The sequence below is a fragment of the Rhincodon typus genome, chromosome 12 (assembly GCF_021869965.1).
Source record: "Rhincodon typus isolate 14 chromosome 12, sRhiTyp1.1, whole genome shotgun sequence".
Taxonomy (NCBI): Eukaryota; Metazoa; Chordata; class Chondrichthyes; order Orectolobiformes; family Rhincodontidae; genus Rhincodon; species Rhincodon typus.
The window spans coordinates 42,382,240-42,404,088 of NC_063343.1; the positions used below are offsets into that span (position 1 = coordinate 42,382,240).

Here is a 21,849-nt window from a genome sequence, read left to right on the forward strand (position 1 = left end):
AAGGTCTCTTTGTTCAGCAACATTCCCCAGGACCTTACCATTAAATCCATAAGTCCTGCCCTGATTTTCCATCCAAAATGCAGCACCTCACATTTATCCAAATTAAACTCCATCTGCAACTCCTAGGCCCATTGACCCATCTAACCAAGATCCTGTTGTACTCTGAAGTAACTTCTTCACTGTCCACTGCACCTCCAATTTTGGTGTTCATCTGCAAACTTGCTAACCATGCCTCCTATGTTCACATCCAAATCATTTATACAAATGATGAAAAGCAGTGGACACAGCACCGATTCTTGTGGCACATCGTTGGTCACATCTACTGCTCTGCCCTCATCAATCCTCTTTGTTACTTCTTCTAAAAACTCAATCAAGTTAGTGAGACACAATTTCCCACACACAAAGCCATGTTGACTATCCCTAATCAGTCCTTGCCTTTCCAAATACATGTAAATCCTGTCCCTCATGATTCCCTCCAGGCCCGAAACGTCAGCCTCTCTGCTCCTATGATGCTGCTTGGCCTGCTGTGTTCATCCAGCCCTGCACCTTGTTGTCACTAATGTCAGGCTCACTGGTCTATAGGTGCCTGGCTTTTCCTTACCACCTTAAAGAGTGGCACAATGTTAGTCAACCTCTAGTCTTCCAGCACCTCACCTGTGGCTACAATGATACAAATACCATAGTAAAGGGCCCAGTAATCACTTCATTAGCTTTCCACAGACGTCCAGGGTACACCTGTTCCGGTCCCAGGGATTTGTCCACTTTAATGTGTTTTAAGATGTCCAGCTCCTCCTCCTCTGTAATGTGGACATTTTTCAAGATGTTGCTATTTATTTTACCATTTTTTCTATCTTTCTTATCCTTCTCCACAGTAAACACTGATGCAAAATATTCATTTAGTATCTCTCCCATCTCCTGTGGTTCCACACATAGGTGGCCATGCTGATCTCTCTCTAGTTACCATTTTGTCCTTAATGTATTTGTAGACTCCCTTTGGATTTTCCTTATTCCAATTTGCCAAAGCTATCTCATGTCACCTTCTTGCCCTCCTGATTTCCCTCTTAAGTATACTCCTACTGCCTTTACACTCTTCCAGGGATTCACTCGATCCGTGCTGTCTATACCTGACATATGCTTCCTTCTTATTCTTAACCAAAACCTCACATTCTCTAGTTATCCAGCATTCCCTACATGTATCAGTCTTGCCCTTCACCCTAACAGGAACATACTGTGTCTGGTCTCTCGTTATCTCATTTTTGAAAGCTTCTCATTTTCCAGCCATCTCTTTACCTGCGAACATCGTCCCCCCAAGAACTTTTGAAAGTTCTCGCCTAAACCATCAAAATTGGCCTTCCTCCAATTTAGAACTTTAACTTTCAGATCCGGTCTATCCTTTTCTATCACTATTTTAAAACTAGTAGAATTATGGTTACTGGCCCCAAAGTGCTCTCCCACGGACACTTCAGTCAATGGCCCTGCCTTACTTCAGGTTTTGCATCTTCTCTAATAGGTACATCCACAGACTGAATCCAAAAATTTTCTTGTACACACTTAACAAATTCCTCTCCATTCCAATTCCTCTCCATCCAAGCCCTTAACACTACGGCAGTCCCAACCTACATTTGGAAAGTTAAAATCCCCTACCATAACCACACTATTATTCTTACAGATAACTGAGATCTCCTTACAAATTTGTTCTCAATTTCCTGCTAACTACTCGGAGATCTAGAGTACAATCACAATAAGGTGATCATCCCTTTCTTATTTCTCAGTTTCACCAAAATAATGTCCTGGGATGCATTACCAAGAGTATCCTCCCTGAGTACAGCATTAATGTTATCCCTCATCAAAAACGCCACTCCTACTCCTCTCTTGTCCCCCTTTCTATCCTTCCTATAGTATCTATACCCTGGGACATTAAGCTGTAAGTCCTGTCCATCCCTGAGCCATGTCTCTGTAATTGTTATGATATCGCAGTCCCATGTTCCCAACTATGCCCTGAGTTCATCTGCCTTACCTGTTAGGCCTCTTGCATTGAAATAAATGCAGTTTAACTTATCAGTTCGACCTTGTTCTCTGCTTTGTTCCTGCCTGCCCTAGCTGTTTGATTTGCTCCGTTTCCTAACAGCACCAGTCTCAGACTGATGTCATTCCTCACACCCTCCCTGATGTGCACCTCCCCCACCCCCACCCCGCCCCTTGCTGGTTTAAATCCTCCTGAGCAGCTCCAGCAAATCTCCCCTCCCATATATTAGTCCCCTTCCAGTTCAGGCCCAGTCCATCCTTTATACAGGTCACTTGTATCTAAGAAGAGAATCCAATGATCCAAAAATGTGAATCCTTTTCCCCTGCACCAGCTCGTCAGCCATGCCCTCATCTGCTCTATCTTCCTATTCCTACCCTCACTAGCTCATGTCACTGGGAGTAATCCAGATATTTCTACCCTCAAGGACCTAGTTGTTAAATTCCTGCCTGACTTCCTATATTCTCTCCTCAAAATCCCTTTTCTTTTGCTATGTCATTAATTCCAATGTGTACAACGATCTCCTGCTGGTCCCTCTCCCCTTTGAGAATATTCTGCACCATCTCCGAAATATCCTTGATCCTGGCTCCAGGAAGGCAATTCACCATTCTGACATATTGCTTTCAGCCACAGAAATGTCTATCTGTGCTTCTGATTAGAGAGTCCCCCATCACAATCGATCGCTTGGAATCTGACGTACTCCTTGTTACATTAGAGCCAGGCTCAGTACCAGAAACCTGGCTGTCAGTGCTACATTCCCCTGAGAGTCCATCATCCCGTACATTATCCAACACACCATACTTGTTTGAGATGGGGATAGCCACAGGAGACTCCTGCATTACCTGCCTGCCTCTCCTACCTTTCCTGGAGGTCACTTATCTACTTGACTATATCTTCAGTTTATCTCTCTCCCTGCATCTATCATCCATCACACCTCCCAGCTCGTGTAAATTCCTCATTGCCTCTAACTACTGCTCCAACTCATCTATGTGATCCGACAGGATTCATAACCAAACACACTTTCTGCAGACATAATCATCAGTAACATGGAAACTCTCCCTAATCTCCCACATCGCTCAGGAAGAGCACATCACTCTACTAAAGGCTATCTTTGCACCTTAACAATCTACAGACCCAGAAAACAGCACAGTCTTACTGCTCTAAAAACACTGCTCCAAGCTAGCTTATTACCTATCTTTTTGTATTTTTAAAGTTTAATAAAGAGTCAGATCTCAAGAAAAATAAATCAAAAAACAACCCATTCTACTCACTACTGTGGATTTACAAAAAAAAATTAAGGTTACACTTTGAAACTAGCCACTTGGTTGATCCCCTGCTGTGAGCTCTCCCACATAGGTTTCTCCAAGGTCAGCTGTGAATTTCACTGTTTGTTTATTTTTCTTGGAACCAACTCCAATGTCCAGAGATACTTGAAACTAAACAGCAGAGACAATAGCTGTGCAGATTCACTCTTGGGTCAGACAGCTGAGTAGGTTTCTTTCTCCATTTGATCAACTTCCTATGTGATCTCTGCCTTTGGCTCGCTTCCTCATTTTTAAAGTGCCGTTGTTTTGATCTTTTTGCCCCAAAGTTCCAAAATAATGCAACTGCTTATAAAACAGTAATTACTGCTCTTAAAATTCAAGGAAATCAGCTCCAACACTGAAAATACCTCAACAAAGAAGCAGCTCTTACAGCCACAAATTTTTCCTGTCCTCCATCTTAGGTTACCCAGAATCCTTTATTTGTAAGTTTAACTTTTCCTGTGTAACTATTTTTCTTAATTCCACCAGAACACTCTGAAGTCTCTGACTTATGTTCAAAGGATTCCAGGCATAGAGGATTTTCCAGCAGAAAATTAAATTTCCAAGGAAATTCCTTTGTCTGCTCGGTCCCACGCTACAGTCATGGAATGAATGGGAGTATCAAGACTCTGTTCTACCGCGATCAACAAAAGCAGCAAGGGAAGGTCACAAATCATGACCCTTGTACCCATAAAACATGCAAATAAATGTTTTGCCCTTGTATTGGGATCAAATAAATCTCACCCCAGATCCAGTACACAATAAAGATTTCACATTAACAACCATTGAATTCTTCTGTTCATTATAGTTTCATATGTTCACCTGAGGAGGAAAGCTTTTAGCAGAATGTCTAAATAAAATACATATTAAAGAATAGTTTGGGATGGGGTGCATTTGGAGACATAGCAGTCCGCACTATTGCTGAATTTCCATGGACGCTTGACAAGACGTTGTCTTTTGCTGCTCCTTGTAATTCTCAGCAAAATCCCTCCAAAAAAATGTCAGAAAAGATATGTAAAGTTGGCTAGGTCTTTGGTGAGCATTAGAAGGGTTTGTAAACCAGTCCCAGTGAGACATGATTCACCACAAAACTGGTAGCCAACTGATGATGTAGTCATAGCAGACTGACATTCTTTCCCCTGTCTATGTTTATCCCCATCTTTGGCAATTCAGACTTGTTTAATCTTGTCAACTCTCAGAACAAACAGATCACCAAAGTTTGCACTCTTTCAAACTTCTATTCCATGCATTAATGTCAATATAATTTTCAGGTTGGATTTCAGACCGTCTTAGAATCTACTTTTCCAGCATCTGATTTGGTTGAAACTCCTCACTATTACAACTGTCTACATTATTGTAGACTCAAAAAGATATTACAAACAAATAAAATGACGTATTGCAAATGACATGCAAATGTATCTTGGCTACTTCTCCTTTTTGGGTGCAGTATTTTTGTTCTAAGCTACAAATTTATAAAAAGCATTGCTGTTAGAATCAGTTTTTTGAATTAACGTAGGTGAAATGGCTAGCTAATAATATGCAGCAATTCACAATCATTTTCACATCAATATGATGTGCAAATCAAATAATCAGAGGCACGTTAAGTTAATAATAAAAAAATGTATGTCTTAAATCTACATTATGCAGATTCAATGGTAACATTCATCCTATATGTAATTGCTTTATGACATTGCCTAAAAATATCAACATTTCAAGTGGGCCATTGGCAAAAGTGGTGAAGATAGTAAGTCAAAGTTTGGAAAGTAGACTAGGATTTGGCTGGTGACGTTTATAATAATTGATGAAAATTTGAGTTTTGAGGAGAGCTAGCGACTTTTCTGCTTACCCTCAATGAATAGAAAGTGTTCTAATACTGATGCTGAAATTCTATCTCTGAAAAGCCACGAGGGTACTCTGAAAAGGAAAGAGCAATCTACAGTTTTGCAGGGGACCCAGGAAAAGCTGAAGAGGTTTCCCCCCCAAAAAACCCAGGCAGGGTATAAATATTCTGAGGAAAAGCCTTCACCTGAAACAGATACTAAGTCCCAGACTCAGGAGCAGGCAAGATGTAGGGATATCAGGGCATGGAACGGCAATTGGGAGAGTTGGGAAGGTGAAACTCATGATAGAGAAGCTGTGGAGATGTTCAAGGGGTTAGGGATGGAGACCAAACTGGAAAGGGACCCTTGAGGAATGCCCAGGTCCCCTTTTCCCACAAGACCTGAGAGAGGTGACCTCTTATAATTGAATTTATTCCTCAAAATTGAGGCCTGATGGAACGTGGTCCTTAAGTGGCCAATTATAGGCCTAAGTTGGGGGGGGGTGGGGTGGGAGGGCGAGAGGGCCTCCCTACACCTCACTGGCCTTCCATAAAATTGCAGTCAGGTCATAGCTGGGTGGCAGGGTGTTGGAGGTCATCTATAGAATTTTACAGGCTATTCTTTTGTCTGCAAACCTGCCAGTAGCAGATTGTAAAATTCTGCCCACTAGTTCTATTTCTCTCCCCAGAAGTGAAAATTTCTGGCAGCTGGACCATTTTTTGTCTTGTCTTGGGAAAAGATTACTATTGCTTCACTGCTAATTTGCTTCATGTTCTAATGTCATGACAGTTAGCTTGACTTCTTGGAAGACTACAATGACTTACTCACTGCTTACTTGGACTAAGATGATAAAAAACAAACAACTGCTATTTGCAAGTCAATTGCCTAACATGTCCCTGATCCAATTTTCAAACTAACTGAAGAATGGATGAGAAACACACCAACCTATTTAAACAAGTTTAAGTTTCATGTTTAAGCAAGTACGTGGAGCATCTAGAATTGACCTGGCCCTCTACAAGCTTGATCTGCCATCTTGTCAGTATTGGAGTTGTCCATTTTACCACCTTCCCACGATTAAAGAGTTTTGATGGGGCATATGGCTTAAACCTAGCAGCTCATCAACAAAATTCAAACTGAGGAGTGAATCCAAAAATGATTGACTCCAAAGACTTAATGAGGGCTTTACTTAAAATTATAGTGTGCCTTCTCTTCAACTTGGGAGTGTTTTTGAAATCTTTCAATGTGGCTGTGGATTGGAAACCTTGCAGAATAGATATCAGTGTGACACTAGTGCACTAGTATAATTGTAGCTGATTTGAAAGAGGGATTGTTGTATAGGCAGAGTTATTTTCAGTTATGCTGGGGTTGCTCTGGATCCTAAAACAAAGAATTCAAAGCATTTCAAGCATAAGCAGAAATGCACCTAGGAGGTATACCTGGTCATTTTAACATCCAAAACAGGAACAATATAATGGGCATTGTTAAAGGTTTGTTTGAGAAGTTAACCAATTTAACAATGGTGGTATCAAGATGATGATGACTCTGCTCCCTTTAATTAAGAAAAAATAAAGAGACTTTTAAAAAATGAACATTTTATTGTAGCTGCAAATTGCTTTAGAGAAATGATTTTTTATGAAAGTATCACAGGACAAATTTTGAAGATAAATATATTATTAAAAAAGGATTTCCAACCTAATTGGAAATATATATACGTATATAAAATATCCCTTACCAAAGTTTAAGCAAAATAGCACAAACGCAGATTGCAACTTGTGACATGCAAATACTTTAACACCGACATGAAACATTCGGGTTCATCAACACAAACTAGCACGTGAATAATTGAAGCAAACAAAACTAAAAATTAAATGGAAACAAAAATATGTGGTATTACAGTTAATATCCCTTTTTGGGTAAATGGTGGGTTATATTCATAACAAGTAAACCAGAAATTAAGACAACTCCATAGAAGAAGTCTGTTGAATGGTACATGCATAGGCTTGCAGTGACTTAACTACAAATATACAATATCACACAAGCACACATGCAAACGAACACACAATTCAGATGTGCACAAAAACACATCTATACGCTCGTGCACAGGCATACATTTACTGACGCATACAAGCACTAACATACATACAAATATATCCACACGTGTTCTGCATTTCAAATCTGCAAACTGCTCTGGTAGACTGGTTGTTGCTTCAACCCAGACTCCATACCTTGCACCCCATTAATAAGAATGCAAAATGCAATCTTGAGTGTTCTGTTAAAAAAAAAGTAGCACTTCAATTTCAAATCCAATCTGAAAAATGTACAAACAAGCAAATAATATGACATCATAATGAAGAAATGACATGCTATGGGATATGAACATTCAAGTGAAAAAAAAATCTGAGTCACAGAATTCAGAGTTCCTGAAAAAGTTCTTGCAGTGATCAGCTGGCTGCTTTTCACATTACTTGCTTTTTTGCAGATTGGCATCTCTGGTAACTGAAATTTCAAATGGAACAGTATTATTTCACTGATAACACATTGAATAATGAATCACCACATTGTTCAGTGAAATTTATTACCATTGCAAAAGTTAATCTAGGATAAATATGTCAAGATGTGGTGCATACCTTTTCGTAGCCTAGGACTTGGAATCTATAAGGCAAAAAAAGACGTTAGAGTTTTTTAATCTGTAGTTTTATTTTTACTCACTCATGTGATGTGGGCATCTCTAGCTCATATTGCTCATCCCTAATTGCCCCTGAGGGCAGTTAAGAGTCAACAATATTGCTGTGGGTCTGGAGTCATATGTAGGCCACATCAGGTAAAGATGGCAGTTTCCTTCCCTAAAAGGGGATCAGCGAACCAAATGGGTTTTTCCTGACAATTAGCAATGGTTTCATGGGCATCATTAGACTCTTATTTCCAGGTTATTACTGAATTCAAATTCCACCTTTTGCTATGGCTGAATTCAAACATGGGTACCAGAACATTCCCTGGATTCCTGGATTAATAGTCTAGCAATAATACCACTGAGTCATCACATGCCCATTAAGAAACAAGAAATTCATTTTGTTATACATCAGAATTGGATCATATGAAAGAACCTGAATAAGTCTGCATATTGATTTCCAGCGAATCTTGACAAGCTACTGTGACTTGTTAATAGACATTGAAGCTTCCCTGTGATGTACAGAGTTTCTCACCAAAATATCCTATTCTATCAGCCTCTTCATATATGGAGTAACTTCTCATTCTCAGTGATTCACTCCTTTTCATGTCAATTTCACTGCTTTTCTGTTCTCTTCATCCCTTCCCCCATTTCAACTTTTCCACAGCTATTCACAGACAGCCGCTTTAGCCTGGGGCATCACTCTTTTCATAGCATCAATCACAGACAAGAGCACCTCTGTTCACCTTCTTGCATCACTCTTCACTTACAACTGCTACTCCCTTCAAAGCTACTCTCCCGTAAGTCACTTATAATTGAACTTTCCCATCCATAATTAGTTTGCCTTTATTTCTCCATCTGCCACAATATGTATACAACTGTTTACCCATTTGTTCACTTCTGCCTTTGATGCTTTTGAGTCCAGTTAAACGCTTAGGCCCTGACATTCACCTAAACAGAGAATCTTCAGCTCTGACCCTGGTATGTCTCACTTTTGTAGGGACAGTGTATAGCTCATGCACACCTGGTTGTCACAAGCAGTTGGCCACTAAAATCCTCAGCTGCTTCCATATAAATAAGATTGTGGAATCCTTGGTGTCTGGAACGCAGAGATTGGACCAGGTAAGAACAGGTCAGTTCTCAGCCCATTTCTTTTGGATAACTCTGTGAACCTTTTGGAGAATTAAGATACCCCTTCGGATCTGGTCCTAAGACAATTCTGCAGAGGTAAGCTGCTCTTTGATGGAGATAAGGAGGTAAGGTTGTTTTTGTGGAAAGTAGGTGTGCTTGAGTGTAAAAAGCACATAAGCTAATTGTTTTTATTTATTCATAGGATGTAGGCATTACTGACTAGGTCAATATATAGTATGCATCCCTAATTGCCCCAGAGAAGATAATAGTGAGCTGCTTCTTGAATTTGGGGCTGTCTACAAACTTACAGCGATGTTAGGAATTGAGTTCCAGGAAATTGACCCAGTGACAGCGAGAAGGAATAACAATATAATTCCACGTCAGGCTTGTGTGTATCTTGGAAGAGAACTTGGAGGTGGTAGAGTTTGTATACATCCACCCCTCTTAGCCTTCTAGAGGATAAGAGGTCACAGGTTTGGAAGATGCTGTCTAATGGGTCTTTGTGAGTTACGGCAGTGCATCTTGTAAATGGCACTCATTGCTGACACCATACATCAGTGGTGGAGGGAGTGAATATTAAAGGTGGTATGTAAGCTGTCAATCAAGAGGGCTGCTTTCTCATTGATGATGTTGAACTTTTAGTGTTGTTTCAGTGATTTCCATCCAGGCAAGTACAGAGAATGTCATCCCACTTGCGACTTGGTGGAGAAGCACTGGGGAATCCCATGGTGACTTACTTGCTGCAGAATTCCTAGCTTCTGATCTGGTATTGTAGCCATAGTATTTACATGGCTGGATCAGTTCAGTTTTTGGTCCATGATAATGCTCAGGATATTGATGGTGGAGAATTTAGCAGTGGTAATGGCATTAAATGTCAAGAGGAAATAATTAGATTCTGTCTTGTTGGAGATGATCATTTCTTGGTACTTGTGTGGCGTGAATTATCAAACCCAGCCTGGATGTTGCGCATGTTTTTCTACAAACAGTGGAGAGTTTATCCTTGATTCTCATTGACTTCAGTTTTGCTAGGGCTCCTTAATGCCACACTTAGTCAAATGCTGTTTTGATTTCAAGGGCAGTCAATCTCACCTCTCTTCTGGATTTCAGCTCCTTTGTCTTTATTGGGATCAAGGTTGTAATACAATCAGGAACTAAGCATCCCTGGAAAAGCCCAAACTGAGCAGCATTTAGAAAGTCATTGCTGAGCAAGTGCTGCTTGCTAGCACTGTTGATGGTACCTTCCATCACTTTGCTCAGCCATGATGAGATTTGTGCTGCATGACTGATTTTCCAAGCTGTCATTTTCACAGTCATGTGCCTTTCAAGTGAGCGTTATAATGGGTAGCTCCAACTGCTTACGGAATGGAAATGTTTGTTGACATACAGGATTAATTACCTAAATAAGTTGCCTATTTACGTGAGAAATTGAGCACTTAAATGAAAAATTATTTTTTGTAAGTAATTTGTTGCAGGGATTCCAATGTATTGAATGGTTTTATCCCAATGAGTTTTTCCTTTCAATAGTAGCAACATCAGTAGACACAATTTATTTTCTATCACTGCGTCTATTGAGAAAGATTGATAATAGGTGAGTTTATAAGAAGGGTGAAGGGAAAAAGGGGGGCGGGTGTTACGCATGCTATTTAAATGTAAGTTGTTGTAGTGGTTGAGACTGTTCTTACATGTTTTTCATCAGAACTAATGAGATGACATTCTGCTGGAAGCTCATTGTCCTGAAATGTTGGGTGGAATGAGCTGTTCCCAGAGGTGATAAGCTTAAAGGCAGGAAGGACCATAGTTAAGGCAGGAAGGGCCATGGTTAAGGCAGGAAGGGCCATGGTTGATCTTCCTACCTTGCTACCACTTGAGCCCATTAAGTGGCCCATTGAGAAACTCCCTTCCTACCAGCAGTGTGGAGTGTACCTACACCCAGTAACTGTAGCAATTGAAGATGGTGGCTCACCACCATTTTTTGAAGGGCACTTACGGATGTAAAATAACTGCTGGCCTAGCCAGCGAAATACCCATTGCTTGAATAATAAAAAAAACTTGCTGACTCCAGTTTAGATGTTCCATTATCATATCTTTCAGCGTATAATGCAACAATCAGAAAATCCGGGACATCTATGTCAAGCAATTAAGATAGTGATATTTATGATTGTAGTAAAATAGAAACAAAATTCAGCCTGCTTCATCATACAACACAATAGTGGCTGATTGAACACTTCAATGTCTTTTGTGCACTCAACCCCATTAACCCTGTACACTATTGGTATTTGAAAATCTATCAATCTCTACCTTCAACATACTCAAAGATTAAGCCCCCCTGCCTCTGTGGTAGATAATCCCAAAGGTGTACAACGTTCTGAGTAAAATTTCAGTCATTTCAAACCTAAAGTAGCATTCCCTTTATTTATGAATTGTTTCGTACTCCCTCCCGCACCCGTACCAGACACTCCAACCAGGGGAAACATCTTATCTGCACCTACCCTTTCTATCTCTTTAAGAATTTTTAACTTTCAATAAGATCTGATTCTTTGAAACTCTAGAGAATACAGGCCCTGTTTGCCCCAATCTCTTCTCACAGGGCAATCCCACCATCCTCAGGACAAGTCTAGTAATCTTTGTTGCATTCCCTATATGTCAATAACATCTTTAAACTAAACACAGTACTCCAGTTGCAGTCTAAATAAGATTGCTGCACCTACATGTTAGCTTTCAGTGCCTTATCAACAAGGACACAAAGGTCACTTTGTAACAGAAACATAATTTGCCAGAGTCTGTGAAGAGAGGGGAATAGTCTGTACCAGAGATGGATGTTTTGCCTCACAATATAGTTTGTACTATAGTGTAAGCTTTATAGAAACCTAGCAGAGTAAAACGATAGTCACTGTTATGGAGAAGAAACCTTCCTAATATATACAGACATTCACAACATTGGAATCCCTTCAACAAATTCCCTACAAAAACAATTTTTCATTTAAGTGCTCATTTCCTTATGTAAACAGGCAATTTATTTGGGTAATTAACCTTGTATGTCAACAAAAAATTCCATTCTGTAAACAGTTAGAGCTACCATTATAATGAAGCGGCATCCAAATAGGATCCAGAGGTAGTACAAAACCACAAAACATTGACGTTTTTAAAATCACAATTATTTCATATTTTAGTCTGTAGACAATTTTAACTGAATCAGACCTTAGCTGGGCTGACTCCAAAGCGAAGAATATCTTCACTGCTGATCTCCATGCCATTACGGCTTTCTGGCTGTCTTGTAGCTTATGAATGAAACAAAGTCTTCTGTTAAGAGCACCATTATGTGTACAACAATGAATTGTGTGAATCAAATCTGGCAAGTCAACTCTAGCTTTTCAATTAATTATGTCTAAAATAATCACATATCAGTAGTTTCAGTCAAATCCACACACTTGTATCCACTAGCTTGAAATTTGTCCTTTCGTTTTACTTTAATAAGATGATCAGAAACGTTGTGCCAATTGTAATCTTGCAACCACCATGCTTACATGTGGAAGCTGAAAGATCAGTGACCTGAAATGTTAATGTTGTTTCTCCTTTCCAAATGCTGCCTGACCTGTTGATTATTTCTAACATGTTTTTTTTTACTTCAACCAATAAAATACTTCATACTTCGGTTTGCTTCAGTTGAAAATTATTATTAAGATATGTCTGGAAGCGCATGTATTTTTCAATTCTCTTACCTGGAAAATGCTATAAATCAGACAGAATTAAAACAAAACGTAATAAGAAAGGTTTTTTAGGTTTTTTTTCAAATTTTTTATTTGTCCAGCTTAACCTGCAATATGTATCACTGCATTTGTACTATACACAGTTCTTTCATTACATAACATGATGTGTTGCAAATTTTTGTCCATTTGCAAACTGCTCCTTACCAAAGGGCTGCAAAACAGTATCAATAGCATGGATCACCCCATTTGTTGCCATCAGGTCAGAATCTATAACTGAAATTTTGTTTACGTTGAGAACATCTTTTATCTGAAAGAGATCACATGATAATTCTGTTTATTCAGAGTATCAACCAAGGTAAAGTAATGAGAGCATGGAAATCAAAAGAAGCTGAGCACTTTACACTAAATAAATGCTGACCCAGCTAGTGATGCCCTCAACCCATGGGTGAATAAAAAAAACTTACTGTTCCCACTTCCAGCTTAGCGCCATGCAAGCTTTTCAATCGTACCATCTGACTGGCAGCACCACCACTAACCAAGATTTGTTCAGCGATATGGTACTTCAGCAAACTTGGGTCACCTGATGGAAAAAGAGAAGTGAAGGAAAATCAAATTTAATCCAAGGAATTAAAAATTGGATTTGATCAACCATGAAATGCTTATTTTAATTAGTTTGGTGTCTGTTGAGAAGAATTGTTATTTCAAATTCAGAAGTGACAGTTCATCTATGTTCACGCTTTTAAAAAGATGTATATGTCTGATTGATTAAAGCTGACAATCATCCAGTGTAAATCCCCTTGTTACGAATGTAGATTATATGTTTATAAGTTGCATATTGTGCAGTTAATGGAAGAAAATCTGGTCTATTTCATCGCCACTGTTGAATGCTGTTGGCTGATGCAAAATCAATTTACATTATGTTGAAAGGGGGAAGAGACATTCTTCTGTTAATCTATTCTGGTATCTTCTACAGTGCCTGGCTGTACTCTAGCAGCTTCTATTAGAATAAGCACTTCCGAAAAGTAAAATTCTGCCTTTTGCTGTCAGTTTATTTTTAAATCATTCTTACAATGTGGGCATTAATTGCAAGCATTAGATTTATTGCACACAGGGAGGTTGGCCCTCTTCTTAAACTGAATTGCTACTCAGTAAAGACTTCCACAATTTTGACTGAGTGATACTGAGTGAAATCATTAGAGTGCATGATTTAGATGTGATGGTATTTCCATGCATGCCCTTCTGGTGGGGTGGAGGGCATGAGTATGGAAATATTGTCAGAAAAGCTTTGGCTGATATAATTTCTGTAGCCAGCCTATTGTGACTGCAATAAGGTGAAGTGCTAATCGAGTGGATTATGTTGCCTTTGATACGTTGGAGCTTCTTAAATGTTGAAGCTACACCAATCCACAGAGGAAGACAGTATTCCAGCTCATTTCTGACCTTTTACCTCATGATATTGCAAAGGTTTGTGGTGTTAAGAGTACACTCACCTGTCTCTGACCTGATGTAATAACTTCAGCATTTATGTGGTCTTTACAACTGAACTGTTGGTGTGACAATCAGAATGATAACACCTACTTCTTCTAGGGCAGTCTGTTGAGATTGAGGATAACTTGTTTCCACTCTGGTTCAAGAAGTTCTGAGATGGTTGCTAAGTTCTCATGTGTAATCTGCACACAGCTGGTACATGAACAATTGTGTGGATGAGGTGTTTGTAGGCCTATAGATACTCTCTGAGGCCTCAAATTTATCTCTGCATGATCTCAACGAAGCTTCTTAATGTATAAAGGCTTCCCAAAATAACTTTCTCCAATTTCATTCATCACAATCCATGAGTTGGTGGGAAGGTTTGAGCACGCACCATAAGCATATCTTCTATCCTTCTTAACAGCTCCTGCATGATTGACTTCTGACTAGAAAGGTTGCTTTGAGAATCAGTATCACCCTATGACTGCATGTCCTGCCCTTCAGAGTTGGCTTTGAGTGATAAGTGAAAGCTTTTGATTCTGTCAACTGTGAAAGCTTATGGAGAATACTCTTCAAATTGTTTGTCCTCAGAAGTTTGTCACCATCCTCCATGTATTCCACAAGCTGTGATCTTTATCAGTGGAACTTCCACAGATCCTATCTTAGTGAAGACTGGGGTTAAACTAATTCCCTTCTCATGTTCCTCACTGTGATTCTGAACTTCACTTCCAGCAAATTACCCAAACACAGGAAGTTAATCTAAGTGTAATACCATTAACTATAACAGAAAGGTGATTAGGCTTATTGTAAAAATTATTGCCTGCCACTTGTATGATGTGAATGTTGCTTGACACTTTTCAACCCATTTTTTTTTCATGCATTAAGCTACAAGGGGACATACAGCACAATAGTGAATTAGAGAATCGAGGACAAACAGTCAAAAGTCTGAAATTTATCTGAAAAAAATTAATATCCCTCAAATTCATACAATCTGTGGCTAAGTTTCTTGGTCACTGTCAAACTGACTCGGGAAGGATGCTGACTATCAAGATACATTCAGTGCGAAAGATGGTCCAAGCATGAATTTTTAAGTGCATTAATGTTCAGCCTTCCAAATCATGTAGATCCATGTAACTGGTGAGGCACAGGGTCATTCGAGCTTACCTTTGTCAGCACAGCAGAAAATAATCGCACACCTAAAGTACACAGAGTCTTGTATAGTTTCATATGTTTAAGTTAACAGGCTGTGACACTGTATATTGTTTAAAACAGAATCATTATTCAAGACCTCTAAACTAAGAAGCAGCAGGTAGCTGCAAACCTGCCCAACAAAGGGTCCATTACTGGTTAATCTTCAGTGCATTGTCAATTTCCAAAATGTGGACACAAAGTTTTCTCCACAAATTATTCCCTGTTGTTCAGAAATGATTGTGCGTTATTTAGGAAGAAGTTTAGTTGGAAAGAAAATGATAAACGTTAAGGCTACGTGTGCTCACGGTGGTAAATCTGGTGATGAATTTACTGGGGAAAAGTGCTAATTCATCTACTTCAGACAATTTGTAAGTTAATTGGTTTGCACATTTCTGTTGCTGTGAAGAGATAAGCTAACTAACCATCAACACCACAACGTCTCCTAAACAGAGTTAATGAGTCTACCCAATATTTCACTTTCAAAGCGAGATGAGATGTTGTAGATTTTACCAATAATTCTGTTCCGTTCCCTGCCAGGTAGAGCCAGGATAGCGTCATTAGTAGGTGCAAAGATTGTAAATGCACCGGGTCTGTTGAGATTTTCAGTCAGTCCTGCTGTCTGGATGGCTCCGACAAACATACTGCAAAAATTAAAAAAAAACTAATTAGGCAAAATATTCTAACTGACAGATTCATTTTCTTAATGGTTATTGCATTCACTAGTGGAATCAGCAACATAAAATGCACTCTTTATTTTGTTAAGATTCTTTCTCTTTCTGTGTTGTCTCCTCTGTTTCTCTATACTGTACATATTTTCTAATCAACATATTCACACATGATTTTACACATCTCAGGAATTGAACACTGGTCTCCTGCCCAGAGGTATGGATACTCTCTCCGCACCACAAGAGACTCCTTCCTCTGTGCCATCTGTTATTCTATGCTATACGGTACTGAGAGATTGTGCAACTTATCTATTGCTAAATCTCCATTATTGTCATTCTGCAATTGACCAAGATCCAGAATGATTATTGGAATGGCTCACTCCTTGATTTTCCATGTCATTCATGTGGCTCATTAGTGTAGCGAGGCCTTTGCCAGAGGGTGGTGAGGGTGAGGAAGAGCGTCATGCAGAAGAACCCATCAACCCCTGTATTCTCTTCCACTGCAGGGTCTTTGGCATGGGATTCTAGGGGTAGGGGTGAAGACAGAGACCATGAAGAGAGGGAGAGTAGGCAGAGAAGTTTGAACTGTTGAAGGGTGGGCTGCAGCATTATAGGAGCAAGATCCATAACAGAGTAGCCAAAATCTCTGTGGGTGAGCACAAATGAAACAAGCACTCACATGCTTGAGACCAATCAGGAAAATCATTTGGGAAAACAAGGTGATGATGGTACATTTTGTGGCGTGGATGGCAAAATATTCTCAGTTGAAGAGAATTAATATTGGAGTGCCACAGACTAACCACTTCTTCTGCTGGAAGCAAGGCATCTCTGCTCCCAATATTCTACAATGAACTCTACTATCTAGCTGATTATAGACAAGGAATTCAGCTCATGATGGTTTCCTGTTGTGTCTCATGTCGACAATTTTAAATGGCTTGTTTTCTGTTGGTTAACCTTTTCCGTGAATTCACATAAAGATTTGATGCCAGTGGAATAAAAGATCACTGTTTTAAAACAGAAGTGCACTTTGTGTGTTTAAATACCACGTTATAACCATAAAACATTACTTGGAAATATGGATTAGCATGAGATAGATCCTACCACTCAGGGATCAGTATGTTTGTGTGACATGCATTTGTATTAGTACAGGATTCCTCAAAAGCCTTATTGTGCTTTCCCACTTTTTAAAGAAGATACTCAAGCTCCAGATACACATTCACTGCTGTGGAAAATAACCAGTTTTATTTAATTGCTCTATACCTGAAGCGATCATCAGCTTTCAGAATGTCCATAATTGTACCAGCTGGAGGAGTCAGTATTTTGTCCATTATCATCATTGTACCATATCTCCCTCTTCTGTCATGTGCAGCAACACATGAGTTTTCAACACATAAAGCCTTAAAGAGAGGAGAGCACTTGACGCATCAGAAATCAATTTCTTAATCGAAAAGTACATTCTACACTTTGACATTAGTTCATATTTTAACAATATTCTACCTTAAACAAATGATTGTACTTCAATTACAACTAACAAAATATTAAAGGTTTCCATTCCACAATTTTGTTGACAAGCATTGGAAATGGTATCTGCAAATGCCAATATGTATTAAAACAAAATGTTTTACTCTGGAAAGCTATTTGCCTTGCAGTTTAGTGGGACCAGGCTATGCTTGTGACTGCAATATTGCAAAATATTTAATACTTTCAAACATAATAATTCATACATAAATTCACTTGCAAAAGCTGAATTAAATTTTTCATCTTGCATGTGCATCTATTTAATGTTTAATTATTTATTTTCATGTGCACAAATCTTTGTATAGGCACGTAGACTGTATATAAACGTCAATCTTAATAAATATCAGATGTTTCATGCTGCAATGGAGTCTGTTATTTGTTCAGTCAAAACTGGCTTCATAGCCAATCAACTTACTTACATTTTAGTGCTAGTTTCTTAAAGTTTCTGGCATTTATAGGCAAATCTTGGAGTCAATATCTGGCTCAAATGTGTTAGATATCAATCCTTAGCAGTAGTGCTTCCAACAATTACTCTTCAACACAGTAAAGTATATGAAAAATAAATAATTAAAAATGCACATACATTACGGTACATAAAGATTCTCAGTTTTTTGCCACTCAGAGTGTCAAGTTTCTGCCCATGGTACAGATATTTGGAGGACAGCTGATCTTTCACGATGTGGTCCAGCAGTAGATTCCTCACATCTTCATTTATAACTGGAGATACTTCTGTAGAAAATACAGCATAGAACTCTTATGAAAAGGTAATGCACTTTAAAAAATGTATTACGTCGATCCTGTTCGAGAAGCTAGCTTTCTCCCTAAGTAGCAAATCCATTAATAAATACATGCTTTCCGCAATACCCTGCAGCATTGCACATTCTTTTCATATAGAACAAAGATGGTAGCATTGGATTTCAAACACTAGATAGTTATGCAGTGATATTGTTAAAATATATGAGTCACAGAATCTATTAGGCTAAGGAATAAGCTGTGCCAATGGATTCCTTGTTAAACAGGTGGGGAGATCTGCTGAAATCAGGCTGAATAGTAAAACTGTCACAAGAATTCATTTTTGGGAATTGGAACAGCTTCAGTATATTAAATATATGAGGCAGTGTGTGTTTAGACAAGTTCCGCCTTGTTATTAATCATTAAAGTGGTAAATAAATCATATCTCCACTGGAAACAGATCCTTGAGTGATTTATAGAATGCTCCTAAATGATGCTTCTTCTAGCCATTGAATTACTTCAGCAATTGTTCAAATATTCAGCGTCATTGTGACTCCTTGGATATTGAAGTATTCCATGTGCAAAAGCAACAAGACCTAGACAATATCTAGGCTTAGCATGACCAGTGGCAATAACTTTGTGCCACACTAATGCTAGGCAATGACCATCTCCAATAAGAGAAACTAACAATTATCCCTCAACCTTCAGTGGCAGTCATGACGTGGAGGTGCTGGCATTGGACTGGGGTGGACAAAGTCAGAAATCCCACAACACCAGGTTAAAGTCCAACAGGTGTTAGTCCTGAAAAAGGACTGAGGCTACAAAAGCTTGTGTTTTCAAATAAACCTGTTGGACTATAACCTGGCGCCATGTGATTTCTGACTTCAGTGGCAGTAACATTGCTGATTGTCCAATTATCAACATCCTGAGGGTTATCATTGACTAGCAATGGAACTGGACTAGTCATATAAACACTGTGGCTACAATAGCATGTCAGAGGCTAGAAATCCTGCAGTGATAACTCACTTCCTGACTCCCCAAAGCTTGAATATTGTGCAAATATCAGTGGACATCTCAACTTCTGACCTAATGACGGATGGAAAGCCTAGGATACCACCCTGAAAAACACCTGTAGAAATGCCCTGGAGCTGAGACAGCTGGCCTCCAATAACCACAACCATCTTCCTTTGAGACTGGTCTGAATCTAACCAGTGCAGAGTTTTCTGATTCCCATTGACTGTAGTTTTGGTAGATGTCCTTAATGTCACACTTGGTCAGGGGCAAATACTCCCACCTCACCTCTGTAATTCAGCTCTTTTGACCATATGTGAACCAAGGCTGTAATGAAGTGGCCTTGCAGAACTGAAACTCAGCATCAGTGAGCAGGTTATTGCTAAGCGAGTGCTGCTTGAAAGCACTGTCAATGACCCCTTCCATTACTTTACTGATGATTGAGACTAGACTGATGGGATATTATTTGGCTGTGCAGGGTTTGTTCTGCTTTTTGTGTACTGGATATACCTGGACAATTTTATACATTGCTCGGTAGGTGACAGTATTTGTGCTAGACAGGTTGTCTAGGGGCACAACCAGTTGTAGAGAACATGTCTTTATTACAATTGCTGGAATACTGTAAAGCTCAATCAATACCTTCAACTGTTACCATTTTGATAAGTACTTTATTTCTGAAGCTAAAGTGCCTGCCTATTTCAGATACAAAATCTATTTTAACGTATAAATCAGAGTCTATTGGGATAGAGAGTGCACTGATTGCAATTTTGAGGTATAACTAGATAAATGTGTAGTGTTCATGCTCTGCTCGTTTATAACAGCCCATTTTCTGAGTGACATAACAACAGTGCTAAAAGGGCTCACAACAGGCATTTCAGAAACTAGCCAAAAATCATATTAATTTTTATATTTTTGGTATCAGAACAAACAGAAATGAGCTTCCTGAACCCACACACAAATGCTTATCCTGTGCATGCATACAACCAAGGAACCCTCCCACCAGCCACCAGTGTTGACTGGTATCTCATTGGAGCTAGCTGATCTCCGCTGATCATCAGGGCATCTGTTTGGCATATTAAGCAGTTTAAACTATCCTGAAAACATGGCTGGGGATTTATTTTCCTGGTTTGTTCTTGTCATGTGGCCATTGAGAGGTGGGCCAGCATTTATTGCCAATTTTTAACTGCCTTTGAGAAGATGGTATTGAGCTAATTTCTTGAACCACTGCTGGCCATGGGGTTTAAGTACATTTAGAATGCTGTTATGAATGGAGTTCCTGGATCGAGCTCTAGCTATGTTGAAGAAATGGTGAAACAGTTCCAAGTCAGGATGGTAAGGAATGTGGAAAAGAACTGTCAGGTAGTGATGTTAGTATGCATTTGCAGACCTTCTGGGTGGTAGAGATCATGGGTTTGATCTTGTTGAAAGTGATTTGCTGAACTGCTGCATTGTATCATGTCAATGATGGTCACTGTCCAACGTTGTTCTGGTCAAGCTGTGTCACATGACTAATCCTATGACTTTCCTGACAAAGGATGCACTTCTTTATCTTATTTTGAACTGAATTATGTCATTCTAATTAAATTAACTTTAAAATATTCAACTCTCCACCAGTCTGATACATGTTTAGCTATTACAAAATTATAAAGTAGAATTAAATTAATCGACCAGTTTAGAAATGTTATGATATAACTCCATGCCTACCATATTGAGGTGGGACTTGAACCTGACTTTCTAGCCAGAAGTAGGGACACTAGTATTGCATCAGAAGATCCCCCTTACTTCTCCTTTATCATTGAATGTTTCTTTAATACAAGGAATTCCCATGAATATCTACTTTCAGTATGTAGCTGATGTAAATTTATCTCAAACATCATCATAACAAAAATGTAAGTTCTAAGTCCAGATGAAATGTTTGAAATGTGCTAAACAATAGTTCCCGTGTTATCTATTCTGAATAATATATTACAAAGCACTCTGCTATGAGTATTGTTGAAAAGACACATATTGTCAAAGGTCTTCAACTTGAACTCATCAAGACAATTCACAAGAATATCAGTCACCATCACAACAGATGCATTCTCAATGTAAATACCTCCATCAAACAGAGCTCACTTGCTAAACAATCAGGACACTCTACTCATACAGTATAAATGTCATTTTCCCATTGCTATTTCTTGTGAATGGCCTGCTCAGTGCAAGATTAACAGCATTCAGTTTTTCAGCACTATTCAAGGCTGTATACCAAACAACTATTTTAACTGAGCTGTTTTAAAAACTGAATAAGCAATTTAAATTCACTGATCAACTTGAGGTAATGATGAAATTAGAATCACTAATATAGATCGGTAGAAATGGAACATGTTTAATTGTTGGTAGAACTTCTTACTTTCATTACTAGAACCATTAGATTGACAAGGACTGTTCTTATTTGTGAGATGAGTATATTACTTCCTTGTGTACTACAAAACATGGTTACATTGATCCTTAAGCAAGAAAAACATATACTCAGAAATTTAACATTTTGTCTTAGAGATAGTAGGAACTGCCAATGCTGGAGAATCAGAGATAACAAGATGTAGAGCTGGATGAACACAGCAGGCCAGGCAGCA

General features: G+C 38.9%; 1 protein-coding gene across 1 annotated transcript in view; it reads right to left on the reverse strand.

The window, feature by feature from the left end:
- Positions 1-6,722: 6,722 nt before the first annotated feature.
- Positions 6,723-21,849, reverse strand: part of tgfbi (transforming growth factor, beta-induced) — a 57,889-nt gene continuing 42,762 nt past the window's right edge. Inside the window, exons 10-17 of the mRNA XM_048604023.1 lie at positions 18,078-18,223; positions 17,237-17,373; positions 15,822-15,952; positions 13,118-13,233; positions 12,858-12,960; positions 12,145-12,224; positions 7,775-7,799; positions 6,723-7,643 (exon numbers count right to left, since the gene is read on the reverse strand). Of these exons, the coding sequence (XP_048459980.1) occupies positions 7,609-7,643; positions 7,775-7,799; positions 12,145-12,224; positions 12,858-12,960; positions 13,118-13,233; positions 15,822-15,952; positions 17,237-17,373; positions 18,078-18,223 (773 nt within the window). The 3' untranslated portion in view covers positions 6,723-7,608. The remainder of the gene's footprint in view (positions 7,644-7,774; positions 7,800-12,144; positions 12,225-12,857; positions 12,961-13,117; positions 13,234-15,821; positions 15,953-17,236; positions 17,374-18,077; positions 18,224-21,849) is intronic.